The sequence below is a fragment of the Cryptomeria japonica genome, chromosome 7, assembly GCF_030272615.1.
Source record: "Cryptomeria japonica chromosome 7, Sugi_1.0, whole genome shotgun sequence".
NCBI lineage: Eukaryota > Viridiplantae > Streptophyta > Pinopsida > Cupressales > Cupressaceae > Cryptomeria > Cryptomeria japonica.
The window spans coordinates 196,485,124-196,504,171 of NC_081411.1; the positions used below are offsets into that span (position 1 = coordinate 196,485,124).

Genomic DNA, 19,048 nt, shown 5'->3' on the forward strand with positions numbered 1-19,048 from the left:
GAAAAACAAAAAACTCATTACAAGAGTATTGCCTAAAGACAAGTACTAATAACAAAAAGAAAGATTTTTTAAAATTTATTTGCCAATACTAGCTGACAAATTATTCATCACAAAGACATAGATTTTTTAAAGATTTACATGCCAATAATAGCTGACAATTCTACATCACCGTCCTATTGAAATGACTAAAATCTACGTAAAAACAAATGCCTTGGAAATGATAAAAAAAAAATACATTGGATACTTAATGGTGACCGTGAAAGCTTAACGGCTGACATCCAAAGGTTTAAACAAGTTTCCATAAAGCAAAAAGCAGCTCAGCCGCCTTACCTCAATGTCGCTGGACATGCTGTGGCCTTCAGATTTGTAACAGTTACCTAGTTAACACAACAACAAGAAGAAGAAATCCATTATAGGAAATAAAATAATGGCAATGAAAAAGACCCCGTGAAAAAGTAGGTAACGAAAAGACTGTAAAAATTAAAAAACAAGAACAGAAACCAAGGCAGAATGCTTTCTTACGTAACGGGCAACTAAATGTCCTTAAATTATTCTTCATTTCTCAGGAATGAAGTGTCCCAGGTAACGATATCTGATGGTAAATTCTCTCATGGGGAGAAAGAAGGTCATGATTTTTCGCTTAACTTCAACCTGAGCGCTTTTTCTGCCATTTTTGCAGCCAATTGTTTTTACTGTTATGTTAATGAGCTGCCACTCTTGAGTGCTCAGATCAGCCTGAAAATTAGTCACTGCAGCTATCTATTGGTGTAAAGAGAAGAATGAGATGGAATTGACATAGCTAGGTTGTAGAAGCTTTATTGAGGTTTATTGCAAACATCATATGAGAATACCCATTTGATTTTTAATTATTTTTGGGTTAGCATTTGTTGATTTTCATGGAGGAGGAAAGAGCTCAGTCTGTGAGTACAGAGTCTCAGAATGGTCAGCAACAGGATTCGAAACCGCCATGTACGGAAACAGACGGACGCGGCAAGCATCGCAAGCAAGTAGAACTGAACAGATTGAATCAGGAGATTCGGTATCTGGAGGTCAGTGTAAAGCTTAGTTTTACCTCATTGTAGTTTTTGCTTGAGTTTAATGGAAAGGCGTGAAGATTTTATCATTAAAATAGTTATTGAATTTCTGGTTTTGGCTAGAATTGGAGGTTACTTTTCTGACCATGCAAAGTGGGGTTTCAGAATTTATCTAATTCAGGGTACCCAATACTGTTGTTTTTGAATGATGAAAGTATAACAATTCCTTCCGTTGATGGTTCGTGTAAGGATTTTGGAAAGTGTTAGTGGTGTTGAACTTGTTAAAGTGTAAGTGGTATTGTAGTTTTTTTTCAGCTGGTAAAGAGCAGGCAATAAATCCTGGCTATCAGAATTTTTCAATGTCTGGCTTTGGATAATCCTTACTGGAAGTATGCCACCTAATTCTAGAGGAATCACCCAAATCTCATAAACAGCAAAAGCCGGAGAGATTCATCTTTGTAAACCCACCAAGATTGTTCTCCCTACCCAATTGAGCAGTTTCAATTGTCATTAGAGCAGATTCACTAATCGTCTATGGCATGAATCACACAAGGAACCATGGTGCATGTACTAATCGCTAGATCATGGCCCTGTTTCATTATAGGTCTGATGCATTTTGTGCGAAAGTGGCAGAATGAAATGGATTATCGTCTAGTTGTGAATATTAGCTAGTATATTTGTTTCCTGTGGTTGTTACAGGCAATGTTGTTTATTTTGAGAAAAAAATTAAATCTATGGGAATTCATTCACACGTTGAGTGACAAAGAGAACTACGGGTTCAAACTTTTCGGCATTAGGCCACAGGTGTATGTTGCTTTGTGCAGGTAACTGTGCTGACTCAACTGTTGCATCTAATATCAGAGGATTCATCTAAACCTTGCACACAGTAAAAGTGAAATAATCTGATGTCTGTAAACCCACAAAATTATTTTGCCTACACAATTTGAGCATTGGCTAGTACCCAAATCGACTTGCAAGCTCAGCTTATTTACTCACTAGAGCTTGCCTAATGCAAGTCTTGTTTATCTTTTGGAAATCAAATTCATGACCTCTCAAGGTGCATATGCTTAGGGTTAGATCGTGACCCTATTTCACAATAGGTCAGGTGCATTGTGTGTGGGTAAGTAAAGAAACAAGACGGATAATTGTGTACTTGCATATTATGCTTAGTAGATATATCTTTATGGCATTATGGATTATGCAGTTTCGTTGGAGAAAGCATGCCACACTAAGGGATTTCAATCACATGCCGAGTGACAAAAGTAACCACTAAATCAACTTTAAGTTTATTTGACATTAAGTCCAGGGGTCTATATAAAAAGAAATTATTTTAATGGTCCCAAATGGCAAAAGTAGCTCAATGGGACCCTAAAGTACACCCACCACCAATAGGAAGGAGACAAAAGTGAGTGCCAACTTTTAAAAAGAAACAAGAGTCTATAAGTTACAATCTATAAATATAACAAAAAAAGAACCAAGTGACTGTATTTGAAGTGAGTTCATTGTCACCAGTGCTTGAATGTTAACCATTGATTAGTTTTTACGGCTTAGCATTTTTTACTGTGTCATGCTATATGTGGAAGGAACATGACTTCCTTGTGAATTGACTTTAGCATGTGTGGTTGCCAAATGGAAATTGCTGCCTTCTAAACCGTTATTTCATATTTCTCTAGCTGTTGAACTTTAGTGGGAACGTGATTTCTTTGTAGCCATTATAAGAAAGCTAATTACTAGACCATTCAACCTTTCTGGAGGGTTTTCAGTAACTGAATTCATGACATTTGATTGGCAATGTGGGTCTATTAATCGGATCAGGATAATCCAAAATTTTCTTAGCTTTATATTGGGAGCTCATAATGTCAGGTCAAAAAACAGTGCATGGTAACCACTAGTTTCATTTTGGTTGATTTTGTGCATAAAACTTAGTAATTTCTATAGTATCACTTAGGATATGGTGTCTGCTAAGTACAAAACCAGCCTTGTTATCAATTTTGGTTTTATAATTGTTAAATTTGGGTCATATGACATATTGCTAATTGGCTCATGAGGGGCTAGTTAGAATTGTCGAGTTATAGGATGCTAGACTAATCGCTGGCTGGGATGTTCCACTGGACCCACTTTGTCTCAGTCTCTCAACCTAGTAGAATTGGTCTCCTAGGTCGCACGTTGCTGAAATGTTCTATCCGGTTGGGGTCATTACTTCCCAACGTAAGGGTATAATTCTCAACCATAGGGCGTTAGATGCTCATAGAAGCGTGTCATAAAGACACAGCCGCAGTCCCCTATGGCTTCATCGAACTTGACTAAAGGTTGCTAACTCCTTCCGGTAGTGAGCACGCCTCGAGGCCGCCGTAGCGGGGACGCCCTTACAGTCAACCCTTGGACTGCCCCTGGTCTGCAATGATCCTCCCTAATTTAGTAGCTGCGGGTCCCCTCTCCATGCCCGCGATGAACAAACCAAAGCCACCCCAAGGGAAATTTCTGGAGCGCAAGAGCTCTATCCCTGTGCTCAGCTTCTTGTTGTTAAGTTAGTAATTGTAATGTGAACTAGCTTTTGTGTCTTCATATTGAATGCAAGTCCTCCTTGAGAGAATTTTTCATCTATTTGACTTTCATAAGTTATCAAACTAATTCTTGCCACTTATTTATAATCAGAAGCAGAAAATGAAAATTTCAAGGATTTATCTGATATAACCGTGCTTTTTTGAAATGCTTTAGTCACAGTCATTTTGATGTGTTTTCATCTTGAATTCATACTTATTATCCAGAGTCTCTTTGGTATTCCTGTGTATGGCCTTGTTGGAAGGAATGTAGAATATTACTAAGCCATAGTTTTTATCTTACATTTGTCACTTTTCGTGAGCTTTTACCTTTGTGGGACATTAAATGAAACTGAAGTCAATTCCAGTTAGGATATTCCATCTCTTAATTGTTTGTTTTTATTTGGTTAATTTAATGGGGGTTGGCAATTGGGGCTCCGTGGTCCAAGAAAACACATTAGAAAACCTCATAAATAATCATAAAACGTCATCTATTTGAACTAGAGTTTAAGGTCACCATGAAGCTGGTTCAGCATCACATGGCATAGCAAAAAAGAAAAACTATCATCTTCCCAATCAATATATTGAGGTAACTGAACATTAAAAGAAAAGAGTTTCTAAGATTAGGCAGTAAACCTAAAAGCATAAAACAAATAAACTGAGAGACAAAGAAATCCCCAGGGGCTATCAACAACCCACAGATACCCTGCCAAAGTCTGCAATATCCAGGCCCACACCCTTCTTACAAATACCAAAGAAATTCTCTTCTGAAGCAGGGGCTGTTATTTCCTGCAGCACCATCTCCTTGTGAACTTTCTGGAGAGCTCTTATGATAGGCACTCACCTCCTTTCAGCACCAGAGAGGTAGAGAGTGCCTCAGAGGGTTCCACCTGCTAGGAGGATGATGCACAATTCAGGTGGGCTGGGGATGGGCAATCACCTTTGACATGATTCAAGAAGCAATCTGGGATGAACTTCCTAGAAAGTCATATGAGATTACCTTTAAGGGATGCAAATAATCATTACCTTTGAGGGATGTAAATAATCATTACCTTTGAGGGATTTTAAATAATCAAAGAGTTCCTATATTAATTGCTTGCAAGCCTCTAAATTTGCCTCCAAAAGACTTATCTTTGCATTTAGCCCAGGCATATAATGCTCAAAAATACCATAAATTTAGCACCCACATCCTGTACATTCAGCAGAACGTAGTGAAGGAGTTCAAATGCCTCTCCACATGACTCATCTGCAAAAAATCCTCCCAATAATTTCGTGAAGCTCTGATGCTGGGTGTTTGTGTGAAGGTTGTTTCTTTCCTATAACTGGGCAAACAGATTTCAGGGTTTTTTTAGTCAGAGATGCTGATTATTCCTTCAAATCTTTGGTTGAAACAAAGCTGCTGGCCACAATTGGGGGCTATGGATGAATGCTGTTGATAGAATTGCCTCAAGCAACATGGATGGTAAACAAAACTAACACAGCCAAAAGAGAGAGGGTGGAAGAGAAACATGATCAATCTGGACAGTGTTTTACATTAATGATTAAATCAAGAATTAGGAGAGCCTTGTGCTTGCTGAAGAGCACCTCAAGCAATAAATGATTGCAGTTCTTGGTGTATGTAAAAGATGTTGCTACTACATGTGGAGAAGCATAAAATCCTAGGATACTAAGTTGGGCACTTCCATTTGAAAATAGGGACTTGCCATAAGTGAGGGATTTGAGGAAGGATCTAGGGGGAAGCTTTCTCTCTATGATGATGTCCTGTAGGCCCTTTCAGGATGATTTGGGAGAATGAAGTTTCTAATCCTAGATGATCTAATCCAGGGTTTCCTAAGTAGTTTATTGCCTTATTGCCTTCTCAATAGCAAAGAAGCCAGTGTACCTTCTTAAATTTTGCAACGGAAAGTGCCAATTAATGTAGCCTCCTTTTGTGAATCACCTTCCACAATCAATTTTTCCAGCTTGAGACTCTCTCCACGGCTCTAAATTTCTAATAGCTTCAACCATATTGCTTGAAACAATATCAAGGTTAACTGAGAAGGTACTCAGACAAGAGTCTGGAGAATGTTTCTGTAATGTCCCCTTATGTTAGTTCTGAAGAATTTGGGATAATTACTCAGAAATCAGTGTCCAGAGACTTCTTCTTGTCAAGGACACAAAACCTTATGAACGCTGATGATAAATATTTAACATAATGGTAGTATATCAATTGTGGAACATATGCTCAACATATGTTAATACAAATATTATATAGACTGCAAATAATACTGGACTGATCGAATGTAGTATATCAGCTGTCTCAGATATGACTTTGAAAATTATGTGATGATAGGGTGATCAATCTGCAATATGGCGAGTTCTCTGCTCCTCCGCCGTAGTGATGTGAGATAGGCTATGAGACTCCTTTTGATTCGATGATGGCAAGAATGCTATGAGGCTGTGTCTGCTCACCCTTTGGAGAAATATGTGAATACAGTGGTGTCGTTTCTGATCTCCCACTGGTAGTATTAACTTAATGTCGATGGCTGTTGCTTAGTCCTGTGATTCAAGGAGGAATACAAATAGCAATTCTTCTTCTATTTTCTATCTGATGCCCCTTGAGAGTGAGATTGATTCCATTATATATCTTATGGACCGGATGGTTGAATTTCTCCTTGGGAATGGACACCTCTTTATTCTTCCCTAATCGCACCTTTCTAGATGATCATTAGTTTGTTTACACATATACAATTCCTAATCATTGTTCATTAATTCCACCCTTTAACTACTTACTTATTGATCGGATTTTTGCTTGATGATTAATATACCCTCGATCTGCTGATCCGTCTTCCATTGTGGCGATGATATGTTGCTTCTATATCATCGGGTATGATGAAATAAATGATCGATGCATAAAGGAATTCCCTGTGCTTAGAATCGTGAATATCAATTATGAGATGTATACGTCTACATATAAGTGTTGCCTCCTTTGCAATTTCGTCTCTTCTTAGAGACTTCACGAAATTGACGAATCGCGTCAAATCAGTCGGGTGCTGACAAGGGTGGGAACATCACAGTTTCATTAAAGTCCCTGGCCCACCAGGTAGACCCAAATTGCCATGGAATTCACCATTGAAATTTAGCTTCTGAATGTTAGTTTTCATGATCAGATTATCCACAACAAACAGAAAACTAAAGTTGCACAGTAAAGCATACAAATAGAGAATCACACAACACAAGACTACCCTGGGAAAACCTCCCTCTAGGAGGAAAAACCCAGCAACTACAGATCCTCAGATCTGATTATGTTATATTGAATTTGTAAGTACAATAACAACCCAGCTAGGGCACAATTGGAGCAGACTTATCTGAGACTTAAGTTCTGATCTGAACTTGATGAATTTCCAAAATGATGAAGAGCAGACCCCTAGTTCATGTTCACAGTCTGCAGGAGCAGATTTAGGCAAATATCTTCTACACAAATGTTAGCCCAGCATGAGGAGAGATTCGCTGTCCTTTAGGAAGAATTCGCTGTCTTCTGAAGTGCAGATCAGAATTCGCATCTAGCAGAGGATGATTCCATGAAAATACAATATCTGTTTAAGCCTTGCAAGTGGCTGAGATAATATATGAGGTTCATCCTTTAATTTATCTCTAAGTTGGCCCATTTAACCTTGGGCGCTAAAACCTTTTACATATTACAATGATGGATAGGTCCACACGTTTTACATAGACTTAACTTCGCACAAATATAGGGTCGGCCCTATAAGGAAGCATGAGTTCTTTTATGTTTGGTGTGAGGATATAGAGGGACCAGCCCTATTTGTTTTACACATAAATATAATACAATAGATAGGGCCCTGCCCTATAAGGATTTGGATGATGCCTTAAGGCAATCCGAATCCTATTTAATTTTCTAACCTAGTTACAAAATCAACACTCCCTCTTAACTAGGAAGGAAAATAAATACATAACCAAATTCACATGGACAAATCCATGGCATGAACATTTACAAGTTTTAGGATTAGGGCCCAGCCCTAATTGTTCAATCAATATACAATTCGTGATTTGATCACGCAATTACATTACAATGAACCTTTACATGATCTTTTCTAGAAATGCCTGCAGAGGAAGAAGCCAACGCTTCACACTTTCCTGAGAACCTGCATATAACACCATTATCTTTCATATAACACCATTATCTTTCATTATGCACATCCACAGAGGATGAAAGAGACCTTTCCATATGCACACTTGCAATAATTAATACTCAAAGATATACATAACCATATAACATAAATCATGCACAACCGCAGAGGATACATAAACTTCTCCCAGAGAAGGACAATTTGTCACCTTGCACACAGCAGAGGGTGAACTCACCTTGCACTCCGTAGAGGGTGAGAAATAACCGCCACCTTGCACTCCGCAGAGGGTGGGAAATAACCGCCACCTTGCACTCCGCAGAGGGTGGAAAGAACTGCCACCTTGCACTCCGCAGAGGGTGGACTCACCTTGCACTCCGCAGAGGGTGAGAGAGAACTGCCACCTTGCACTCCGCAGAGGGTGGATGATACACCTAGTGTATCATGGTTAGTATCATCATAAATAAACATTTTGCAATAGACAAGGAATATACATTAGATATATATTATCAATTCCTCTATTAAACCATAATGATTAGAACCCAAGAATGAAATTGAGATATTAAAAGATATCAAGACTCCCTCTAAAACCCTATCTAAATAGAGAATTCATAGACCTGATGATTCATTCTTACTTACGAAGTGGACCCATAGCATCTTAAAAGAGAGAGATGAAAGCTAGACTTTCATAATTAGTCCGATGACAAGATCTGATTGAGGGAGGGCTTCTCAGGTCATGCATGAAAGCTTTCTTCAGAGAGACATAATTTGAAAACATTATCTTCAAGAGTAGACATTAGGTTACCTTAGAGACATGATATGGTAAAACAAAACACAAACCCTCAAAACACAAATTCAAACATATAGATAGAAGTCATTTACCTATATTGGGATCCTAATACACATCCATATATATATACTATCACTATTCAGCCATGAATACATTGAATATATAAGTGATAGCAGGTATATGATAGCAGAAATATATAAGGATGACAGCAAGTATCAAAATAAGGTAAGTTTCAAATCACCTACAACTTCACTTACCTATCTCCCTTGAAATAAATTGAGATTCATCACCTTTGAAGGTTCTAAGATGCTAAGAGGATGAGGAATTCATTGATGCAGATGAAGGACCTTGACTGTGCATGTAATCATCTCAAAACCCTAGCCGTCACACAGAAGTCCAGGCTGTAAATCTGATCATTGCACATGCAAACCTAGGCTCTGATACCATGTTAGTTTTCATGATCAGATTATCCACAATAAACAGAAAACTAAAGTTGCACAGTAAAGCATACAAATAGAGAATTACACAACACAAGACTACCCTGGGAAAACCTCCCTCTAGGAGGAAAAACCCAGTAACTACAGATCCTCAGATCTGATTATGTTATATTGAATTTGTAAGTACAATAACAACCCAGCTAGGGCACAATTGGAGCGACTTATCTGAGACTTAAGTTCTGATCTGAACTTGATGAATTTCCAAAATGATGAAGAGCAGACCCCTAGTTCATGTTCACAGTCTGCAGGAGCAGATTTAGGCAAATATCTTCTACACAAATGTTAGCCCAGCATGAGGAGAGATTCGCTGTCTTCTGAAGTGCAGATCAGAATTCGCATCTAGCAGAGGATGATTCCATGAAAATACAATATCTGTTTAAGCCTTGCAAGTGACTGATATAATATATGAGGTTCATCCTTTAATTTATCTCTAAGTCAGCCCATTTAACCTTGGGCGCTAAAACCTTTTACATATTACAATGATGGATAGGTCCACACGTTTGGAAGCATGAGTCGGCCCTATAATGATGGATAGGTCCACACGTTTTACATAGACTTAACTTCGCACAAATATAGGGTCGGCCCTATAAGGAAGCATGAGTTCTTTTATGTTTGGCGTGAGGATATAAAGGGGCCAGCCCTATTTGTTTTACACATAAATATAATACAATAGATAGGGCCCTGCCCTATAAGGATTCGGATGATGCCTTAAGGCAATCCGAATCCTATTTAATTTTCTAACCTGGTTACAAAATCAACACTGAAATCCCCACTGGGACAGTGAAAAGACAGCTCAATCCTTTTCCCACATTTCAATAAGAAACTTGTATTTTTCTACAACAGATTATTGGAATGGGGGGTTGGTTGGTTTACCATTTTTTTTAAGACCTTAGGGTGTGGTATGGATTAGTCATGTCCATAAATAAATATAGAAAGTGCGGACAAGTAAACAAAACTAACCATAATATCAATGTTATATGCAAGAAATGGAGCATGTTCAGTATTTGTAGTCAAATGCAAGAATTGTGTGCATAAATGTCATATTGATCTTCATTGAAAGTACCCAAATCAGCATTTGGTTCATTAGAGCTAAACAATAGGAGTAGCAGCTACTTAGTTGCATTGTTTTAATGTTATTATCAATGTTCAATGGAAAACTAAACAAAAGCATACTAAAGCAGTATTGATAAATGATAATTCAAAATATTAAATGATTCATTGTTGAGACATGGACCAGCTAGGACTCGAACCTAGGACCTTCCATACGCTGCTAGAGTGCTCTACCACTGAGCTACTAGCCCCTCTTGGACCAGTCCATCGTCGGTCTGGGTGTGGCTTATTTCCAACACCAACACCCCCCCTTAAGCCACACCTCTCGTGTTCTTGGGGCTCTGTTGTGACCATTTCACACATCGCCCCATTTAAAATGGGGACCCCCTCTTTTTGCTCGTTTTTCGCTTGCCTTTCGCTTCGTTTTTTAGGGTTTTGTTAGTCAGTCAATTGTCTGGATTTAGGGTCAAGCCTTAGGGTTTTAATTGGCGTCTTTTCAGGCTAGAATCCAGTCAGTTTTGAGAGCTTTTTGAGCTTCCTCTCGTAGGATGCAATTTTGATAAAATGAATTCGCCAGAGGCTAAGTGAGTTGGTCTATTTTCAATTGGAATTTTGAGTGCAGAGCTTAAATTTGTCTAAGTGTTGATGATGAAATGTGAATTTTTGTCCAATTGAGGAATTCTGACCAAATTTTGAGTTTTTTGATATTTGATCCCGGGCATGGGAAATGACTTATTTTTGCCTTGTGAAGTGATTAAAATCCCGAAATCATGATATTTTGGCCTGTAGGAGCAAAATCGCTCCTGTCCCTCCCTCAGTGAAGGACCGGAGCTCGTTTTCAAAAATCTTACTGTCTTTGCAGAGTCAAGATGAATTTCGAATTGGAAGTGGTAGAGAAAGGCGTGATCTTTCCGTTGAATATAAATTGAAGAATTTCACGAACACGGAAATGCCTCCAGGAGTCAAAATCGCTCCTGTCCCTCAGTGAAGGACCGGAGCTTAAAATCAAATATTGCTTTGTCCTTGCAGGATTTTAACGACTTGATGATTTGAAGAGGTCCAAGGAGATGTGTTCTACCAAATGAATATAACTTGAAGTGTCGTCGTGAAGGAGAATGAACTAAAATGCCAAAATCGCTCCTGTCCCTCTCCAAGGGACCAGGGCGAAGTTCTTTGTAGCTCCTGTCCCTCTCCCAGGGACCAGAGCGAAGTTCTTCATAAGGCATGTTTTTGGCGAAAATCAAGCAAGTTTTACGTTTGAAGGCAAGAAAAGATATGAGTTAAACCCGTTGAAGACAAATTGAAGATTATGAAACGTCAACAAGGGACCCAAATGCTCAAGTTCGCTCCTGTCCCTCAGGCAGGGACCAGAGCGATTTTTGTCATAGATGATTTTCTTGCCAAGTTTGAAGGAATCCCAAGGCATGGATGGATGAAAGGAGTTATGATGAATTCGTTGAAGATAATTTTTGAAGGTGATAAAGCGAAATGAAGCCTACAGGACCTAGATCGCTCCTGTCCCTCTACAAGGGACTAGGGCGATATAATGATTATATTGCCTTTTCTCCAAGTTCAAAACACTCCAAGTACCGGATACAAGGTGGCAAAGGCGTTTCGAAGCATCTCCATCAAGCACAAAGCATCAAAGGTCACCAATATTGAAAGAATTTCATCAAGACACCTAATTCGCTCCTGTCCCTCAGGAAGGGACCAGAGCGATATTTCCATAAAGGCTTAGATTTCGAAAATTTGTCAAGTGTCAAGCAACCAAGGGGATCAAGGGGACTCCATTTTACACAATGATAGCAATTACAAGTTGATGGAAGCAAAGACAAGCTCAAAACCATGAGGTTCGCTCCTGTCCCTCTCCAAGGGACTAGAGCGATATCTATTATATTGGCCAATTCATGCAAAAATCACGTGAGGTTAAGGTTTTGCAAGGTGGTAAAAGGTCCAAGGCATGATTAGAGGATGATGTTCGAAGGCTTCAAACGTTAAACGATCATCAAATTGAACAAAGAGGCTATATCGCTCCTGTCCCTCAGGAAGGGACCAGGGCGATTTTCATAGGATCCTTCATTTTCCTTCAAGTGCATGTCAAGGCAAGTTCACGCGAGATCAAGGACGTCCTTTAAAAGGCAATGAACGAGGAACCAAGGTTGAAAGATAACGCATTTTGGCTAGAGCTTCAAGATCGCTCCTGTCCCTCTCTAAGGGACAAGGGCGATGATCCTTCCAAACATCTAAATGCCTTATAGAAGTCAAGAAAAACAAGTATGGAGTAAAGAAACAATGTTATTATTCACCTTATGATGGAAATTTGAGATCAAAGATGCAAGATTAAGGAGAAAACACTAGGATCGCTCCTGTCCCTCTCCAAGGGACCAGGGCGATATTGGCTAAAACACTTGTTATCCTTTAAAGATCACGTTAAAGCAAAGTTGCACGAGGTTTAAAACATCACTTGGAAGGCGATACAAAGGGGGAGAACGTTAAGATGAGCTTGAAATGGAGAAAGCATGAAGATCGCTCTTGTCCCTCTCCAAGGGACCAGGGCGATGTCACATTAAAAGGGTATTCATTCGCACAAGCAAGACACTCAAGCTCGAAGGACCCAACGAAAATGCCAAGTTCAACGTGGAGATGAAGACTTTGGACGTCAAAAATGCAAGGATCATGACCAAGGTGATGGATCGCTCCTGTCCCTCAGTCAGGGACTAGGGCGATGAGGTTTGTATATTTCATTTTCAAATTTTGGCGCTCAAGCAAATATTTTTGAAATTATTTAAATGCTAGAAAATTCGATAAGTTTGAAAATCCAATTAAAATAGCATTTAATATTTGCGCTTAATATTTATTAATTATTTTTGCCTTTGTAAAAAAAAATCGAATTTGACAACTTAAATAATAAAGGCATTTAATAATTAATTATTAATTAATAAAAAAATCGAGTGGAGCGCTAAGATATGAAGGTCGGCTTTATTTATTTATTTAAAAATCGTTTAAATTGCTTTAGTTTTACCAAAGTCGGCCTATATGGAGGTGAAAGGTGAGCGCTATAAAGAGGGTGGTGAAGATTGTTATTTTCACATTATCATTTTCATCTCTTACATGCGATTTGAGGAAGACAAAGGAGAAATGCGATTTGGAGTATACAAAGCAAAGTGGTGCGAACTTGTCAAGTACATTGGAGATCACGCCAATATTATCCAAGGAGGTGCGAACTTGAAGTTTAAATTGTGCGAACCTGTCAAGCATTGGAGACTATGTCAAGGACATACCAAAGGTGGCGAAATTGCTATTTTGAAGAAAAGATCACGTTGAAGGCCATCTAACGTCAATTTTGCCTAGGCGATTTTTATTCATTTGCATTCTAGAGTTAGCTCTCTCGTGAGGTATGGCGATTTGGTTTTATTGTTTTAAGTTTTAGATCGTCATAGCTTAAATTTTGAATTTTGAATTTTGAATTCCTAGCTCGATCGTTTTTTTAGGAAATGATAACTCAAGGACTTATCATGAAGTTTCCTAAAATATTCTCTAATCTATGTTATTTATTGCAAAATCTAGTTTCTCATTATGAAATGTTGTGTAGGTATGGCAACCCCGAATGCGGGAGCATCCACCAGTCGTTCAGCTCTCATGAAAGAAGATCAGAAGACCGAAGAAGTGGAGACTAAGATCGTGTCGAAGTGGATCAACATTGGGGATACTAACTTGGGTAACTTCAGCACGAAGAAGTTTCGAGAGGTCCCTTACATTGGCAAGCCATCACCTGTCGCCCGGAGAATAATCGAGAGTGGCATCATTAAGGCGGCCGGCTTTCCTCCAGCTGTTCAGTGCCATGAGTTGATGATCGAGTGTGCTCGTCACTATGATCCACAGTCCAGAACGATCGTGTCCAATGAGGGAAACACTTTGGCGTACCTTTCAGAGGAAGCTATAAGTGAAGCTTTCCATCTTCCAAAGCACAGGGACATGATATACAAGAGCATAGAAGGAGCCAGGTCAATGTACGAAGATGATCCAGATGCTTGTCTAAGCATTATCAATAAGAACTGGTTACTTAAAAGCCGTCCCCGTCTAAGCAAGATCCCGAACACACCACACAGGATTGATTTCCAGGAGGAGTACAGAGATTTGATTACAATGCTCAACCGAGTTACAGGAGCCCCTCATGCCTTCTACTTTGAGAAGTGGATGTTCTACTTCATCCAGGTGATTGTTCAGGGAAAGGGGACGATACATTGGGCTAGGATGATTAGCCATTGCTTAGACGTACAGTTGAGGAGACTCAAGGCTACTAAGTCCTTCCACATGAGTTCATACGTCATCTATGCCTTGATCAGGAGTTTTGAGTATGCAGGACTACCTCACAGAGGAGTGATTGGAAGAGGACCCGGCGAAGTCAGAGCTTGTGATTCCTATGCCTACTTGCATCATCCGCCAGGAAGCAACTACAAGTTAGTTAATGATACCTTCACGATGAACATCACAAGGACGTTGCAAGGTGGAATTCACAACAGATTATCTCAGGATGCACAGGAATTCATAAAGAGGTACGGTGCTTGGTTCATTCAGTTTCCGAAGTTCACTTATATTAGAGTGCATGGATGTCCTTTACCTCCATACATGTTGCCGAGATATCCGACAAAGAGAATTGTGTTACTTGAAGTAACAAGGCAGTTGGCAGCATATGCGAAGGCATTCAGACACAGACATCAAAATGGAGTTCCAGTACCTATCATTTTGGGCAATTCAGTTGAGGTATGTCCTAATGCTTTAGCCATGGATGACCCAGAGAAGGAGTTAACCTTGTATTCTTTTTCATCTTTTGCTTTGAGAGAAAGCTTTGATCCACATGGACATTTAGAGGAGACGGTCGGCAGAAAGTTTAGGCATGAGTACCAAATAGAAGATTTTATGATGAATCTCTTAGATGATCTTGAAGTGAAACGGAAAATGCATTCTAGATTGCCTTTGGATTTCATCAGGAAATGCAGGATTTACAGAGTGGCCGACCAAGCACAGGACAGTGGCAGGCATATCCAGTCATCCTATGATCGAGAAAGCAAATCAATAAGGTTAGATTGGAATGAGCCCGAGGTCGTGGATTCAGATGCTTTAATGGCTCCAGTCTTGTCTTGTACTCGGAGATGGGTTGACGTACAGCATCAGAAGTTGAGAGAACAAGGTATAGCTATGACTTTCACTTTGGAAGAGAAACCAGCCGAAGGTGGAGCTAGTGTGAGTGAAGGCAATCCTAATCCTAGAAATTCAGGTGAAGGTAACCTTCGATGTGCCAGTGAGGGCAATCTCCATCCAAGAGGTTCGAAGAGGAAAGAGAGACCTGGAAAAGAGAGAATCTTCCAAGAAGAAACAAGAGGCCAACCGAGATCGTTCATCCGGTACATCTTCTAGACCAGAGAAGAGGACACTTCAAGTGGAAGAATCCATGGAGTCGATGGTACAGAATGACGGGCAGGAAGAAGGATAGGCACAGCAAGGGTCACCAGATGGATCTCTCCAAGATTATGAGTTAGATGAAGATAAAGAAGACAATGAAATAACATCTCCTCCCAGACAAGAAGAAATAGTGCATAAGGAAATTCGAGTTCAAGAGACAAGATCGGCTATCCCAGATTGGTTGAAGGAAAGATTAACCAAGGTGATCGTAGTAGAGGACGAGGACAATGCAATTGATTTAGAGAGCCTTGTTGGACGTTCACACGAAGTAACAGAAAAGAGGAAGGCTACCAAGATGTCCAAGATGATTCGAGATGAGACTGGATCCAGAAAACTGCAGATAGCTACACCGGCAGTAGACAAATATGAAGGTGAGATCCTAGCAGAGGAATATGATATACAGACATTTGAGCTAGGACCATCCACAGCAGAGCAGACATTGGATGATGCTACCGACTCATTTGAAGCATTAAAAGACAAGCTTAGAGAAGAAATGGAGAAGAATAGAAAGCTTGAGAGAGAGGTCGGTGCATGGAGGACATATTTCAGTCACATCAATGAACCTTTGGGACGTCAGGATCCAGCTAGGTCCCCAGTGCAAGCACTTCCACTTCAATCAATCAATGAGGCAGAAAGATTCAGGAATATGGTCCAACGTACAAGTAATTGGATGGAATTTGTAACAAGGATGATGAAGATTATTCATCAAGCTATCCAGGTTCTTGAGATAATCCACAATTTGATGATAACAGTAGCCGCATTTGCCCATACCAAAGATGTTGTCATTCCTGTCTTGAAAGTAATTAGACACACATCAAGGAAGGTCTTAGCGCAAGAGAAAATCATGGATGGAGGACCTCACAGTTTGCTTCAGTGGTCAACCTTACTCCATATGAAGAGTGTTCTCTTCGAGGACATCAGTACTAAATGTAGCCAAGTTGAGGAGGTGATCAATCCTATCCAGGACAGAGTATTTGAGGTACTTCGTACCATTCTTGGCAGAAGGATCGAGGTCGAGACAGATGTGGATATGCAGGAATTAGAGGATAGAATCAAGGTCATCTTTTGCAAGGACGCTAATGTTACAGATGAGCAATATGATCAGATGTTTGCCACCATGCTCTTGATTGAAAGAACAAAGGAACTTGAATCTTCATGGGACGCAGCTCTTCTAGATGCATTCGATCAAGTCATCCATTTGGAAGAAAGTATGAAGAATCCTCCCGAGATTCCAATTGCAGAGATCGAAGGAATCGTATCAAGATTCATTGCATATGCTAAAAAAGAGAATTGGAAAGGGAATAAGATTCTAGATGAGAGGTTGTTATAGATGACATGGCATCTTATTTGTCATTGGTTTATGTCTCCTAGGTTTTTGTGCCAAATTTAATATTTGGCTATGCATTTAATATTGTTCAGTAAAAAGGAGGCCATTTGTAACAAATCCTAATTAGGGTTTAGGTGTCATGATCTTGACCGTTGATCTACTTTCAATCTGGACCTTTCATTGTAATTGAGGATGCTATTTATACCCTCATTTTTTCATTTCATTTGTAATAGAGTAACTAGAGTAATAGAGAAGAGAGATAGCTAAGAGATTAGAAGTTAGAAGCAATTTTATTTTGTAGCAAGATTGAGTTTTGAGGAAAGGAATTCAAGCAATTGTTGTATATGATGACTTGGAAATCAATGAAATATTGAAGTTATGGTGTTTTGTTGCAACTTTCTTGGTTATCTTCATGGTTGTTCAATTTACTTGAATCATGCTCAATCAAAGTAGTGTGTTAGTTTGAAGGACATTGTGTGAGACTTGATCTTTGGTAGGATTCACTTTCCATACCACTAGCTTCTTGCTGATTGTAGGAACGCCTTGCGTGGTCGACTGGATATACTTGAATCACTTTACCTTCAATCATTATTGCATCTTGGATATGTACCTTCGTGGTAGTGTCTTTGATCTTTGATGTATTGAAAATCATTTTGTTACCTTAGAAGATCGCACTAATTTCAATTGAGTTGTTATCTTATGGCAAAATTGAAGTTGGTTGAATCTTGCCAAGTCTTGTTCACACGAAGTCATTCTTAGGGTTAGATTAGATTAGACCTCTTTCAAACCCTACTCTTTTGTTATTTTTTGAAAATTTCTTTAGTTTAGCAAATCTTGAACTTTCGGAAGCGTAAGACCCCTTGAGGAAACAACAAATCACATCATACCGCTGGAAGCTTGTCCACACGTAGAGACCCTACTAACTAGAACCTTGGAGTCATCCTAACTGATCCTTTATGCGAATCTTCAGCAGTTAGAGGCTTTTTTTCAAGAGAGGATAAGATGCCTTTAGGTATTTTATTCTGTGTATGATGGTGTACAAAATACACGTCAACAGGCTCCTAGCCTGGACCTGGCTCTGATACCATGTTGAGACATGGACCAGCTAGGACTCAAACCTAGGACCTTCCATATGCTGTTGGAGTGCTCTACCTCTGAGCTACTGGCCACTCTTGGACCAGTCCATCGTTGGTCCGGGTGTGGCTTATTTCCAACACCAACATTCATGACATATGATATATCTCATAAGTTTATATCGTTTTTTCAAAAGAGAAATTATACAATGGTTCTTTAAGGTTTGGCGATTTTTTTAATAAAAATTTGAGGCCTCAATTTGGAATGTTTTCCAGAATTTTTTTTAATTGTTTTTTTTTGAAAAAAAAATTGTAGTCTCTGCATTTTTTTTGAGGATTTTTTGAAGGTATTTGGTATTGTTTTGAAAAATCACGACCGTTTTTTATAGTGGTTTTTTTTGCACGACCTGCATTATGTTGTGTTTTCTATGTCCGACCTAGCTTGTTTTTTGGTTTTTTTTTGCTAACGGTGTTTTGTAGGAAGCCCTTTTTTTTTTCCTGCAATGTGCGGATGGATTTTGGGTGCAATTTCAACTTGTGTACCCTAGGACTTTTTCTGCCTCTATTCATTGTGCCGTTTTTGGTAGGTTGGCAGTTTGGCGATGGCTCTGGAGGTTTTAGCCTGCGTTTTTGGGGTTTTTGCAAACCCACGAGAGCTGCAATTTGCAGCAAATTGTGATGTATTTGCATGCCTCAAATCCATGAATAAGGTTTGATTCGTGGTGGCTCTGGTTTCTCCATGCATTTTTGCAACCTAGGGTTTTGTGGGTCCTCTTCAACGTAGTGAGACTTCTGTATTCTAGGTTTTTTCACTTTTTTTTCCAAAAAAATGTGGTGTTTTTTTTTGGTTTTTATAATTTTTTCCTCAAATTATATCTGGGGTTTTATAAGTTTTTCAAAGGAATGAAACTCTTATTTTAAGGTGTAAATATGTATGTATTTTTGTTTGTTTTCATGGTACGAAGTTTCAACTGTTGTGTGATTGATGCAATGTAAAATAGTAAGTTTGGATGTAGAACATCAAGACAACAATCGCCTTGGTTGAGAATCTTTACCGTATCAAAGCGTATTGTTGTAAGGATTGCATAGGCAATTTTTCCAAGGGGTTGTATGGAATTTTCTATGAAAAATCAAGACTTGGTTTTAGAGG

At 39.2% G+C, this 19,048-nt stretch overlaps 1 protein-coding gene across 1 annotated transcript in view; it reads left to right on the forward strand.

Annotated features, from left to right (window-relative positions):
- The first annotated feature begins 305 nt into the window (after window positions 1-305).
- Window positions 306-19,048, forward strand: part of LOC131056387 (guanine nucleotide-binding protein subunit gamma 1) — a 52,852-nt gene continuing 34,109 nt past the window's right edge. The window contains exon 1 of the mRNA XM_057990757.2: window positions 306-1,049. Coding sequence (XP_057846740.1) covers window positions 897-1,049 — 153 coding nt within the window. The 5' untranslated portion in view covers window positions 306-896. The remainder of the gene's footprint in view (window positions 1,050-19,048) is intronic.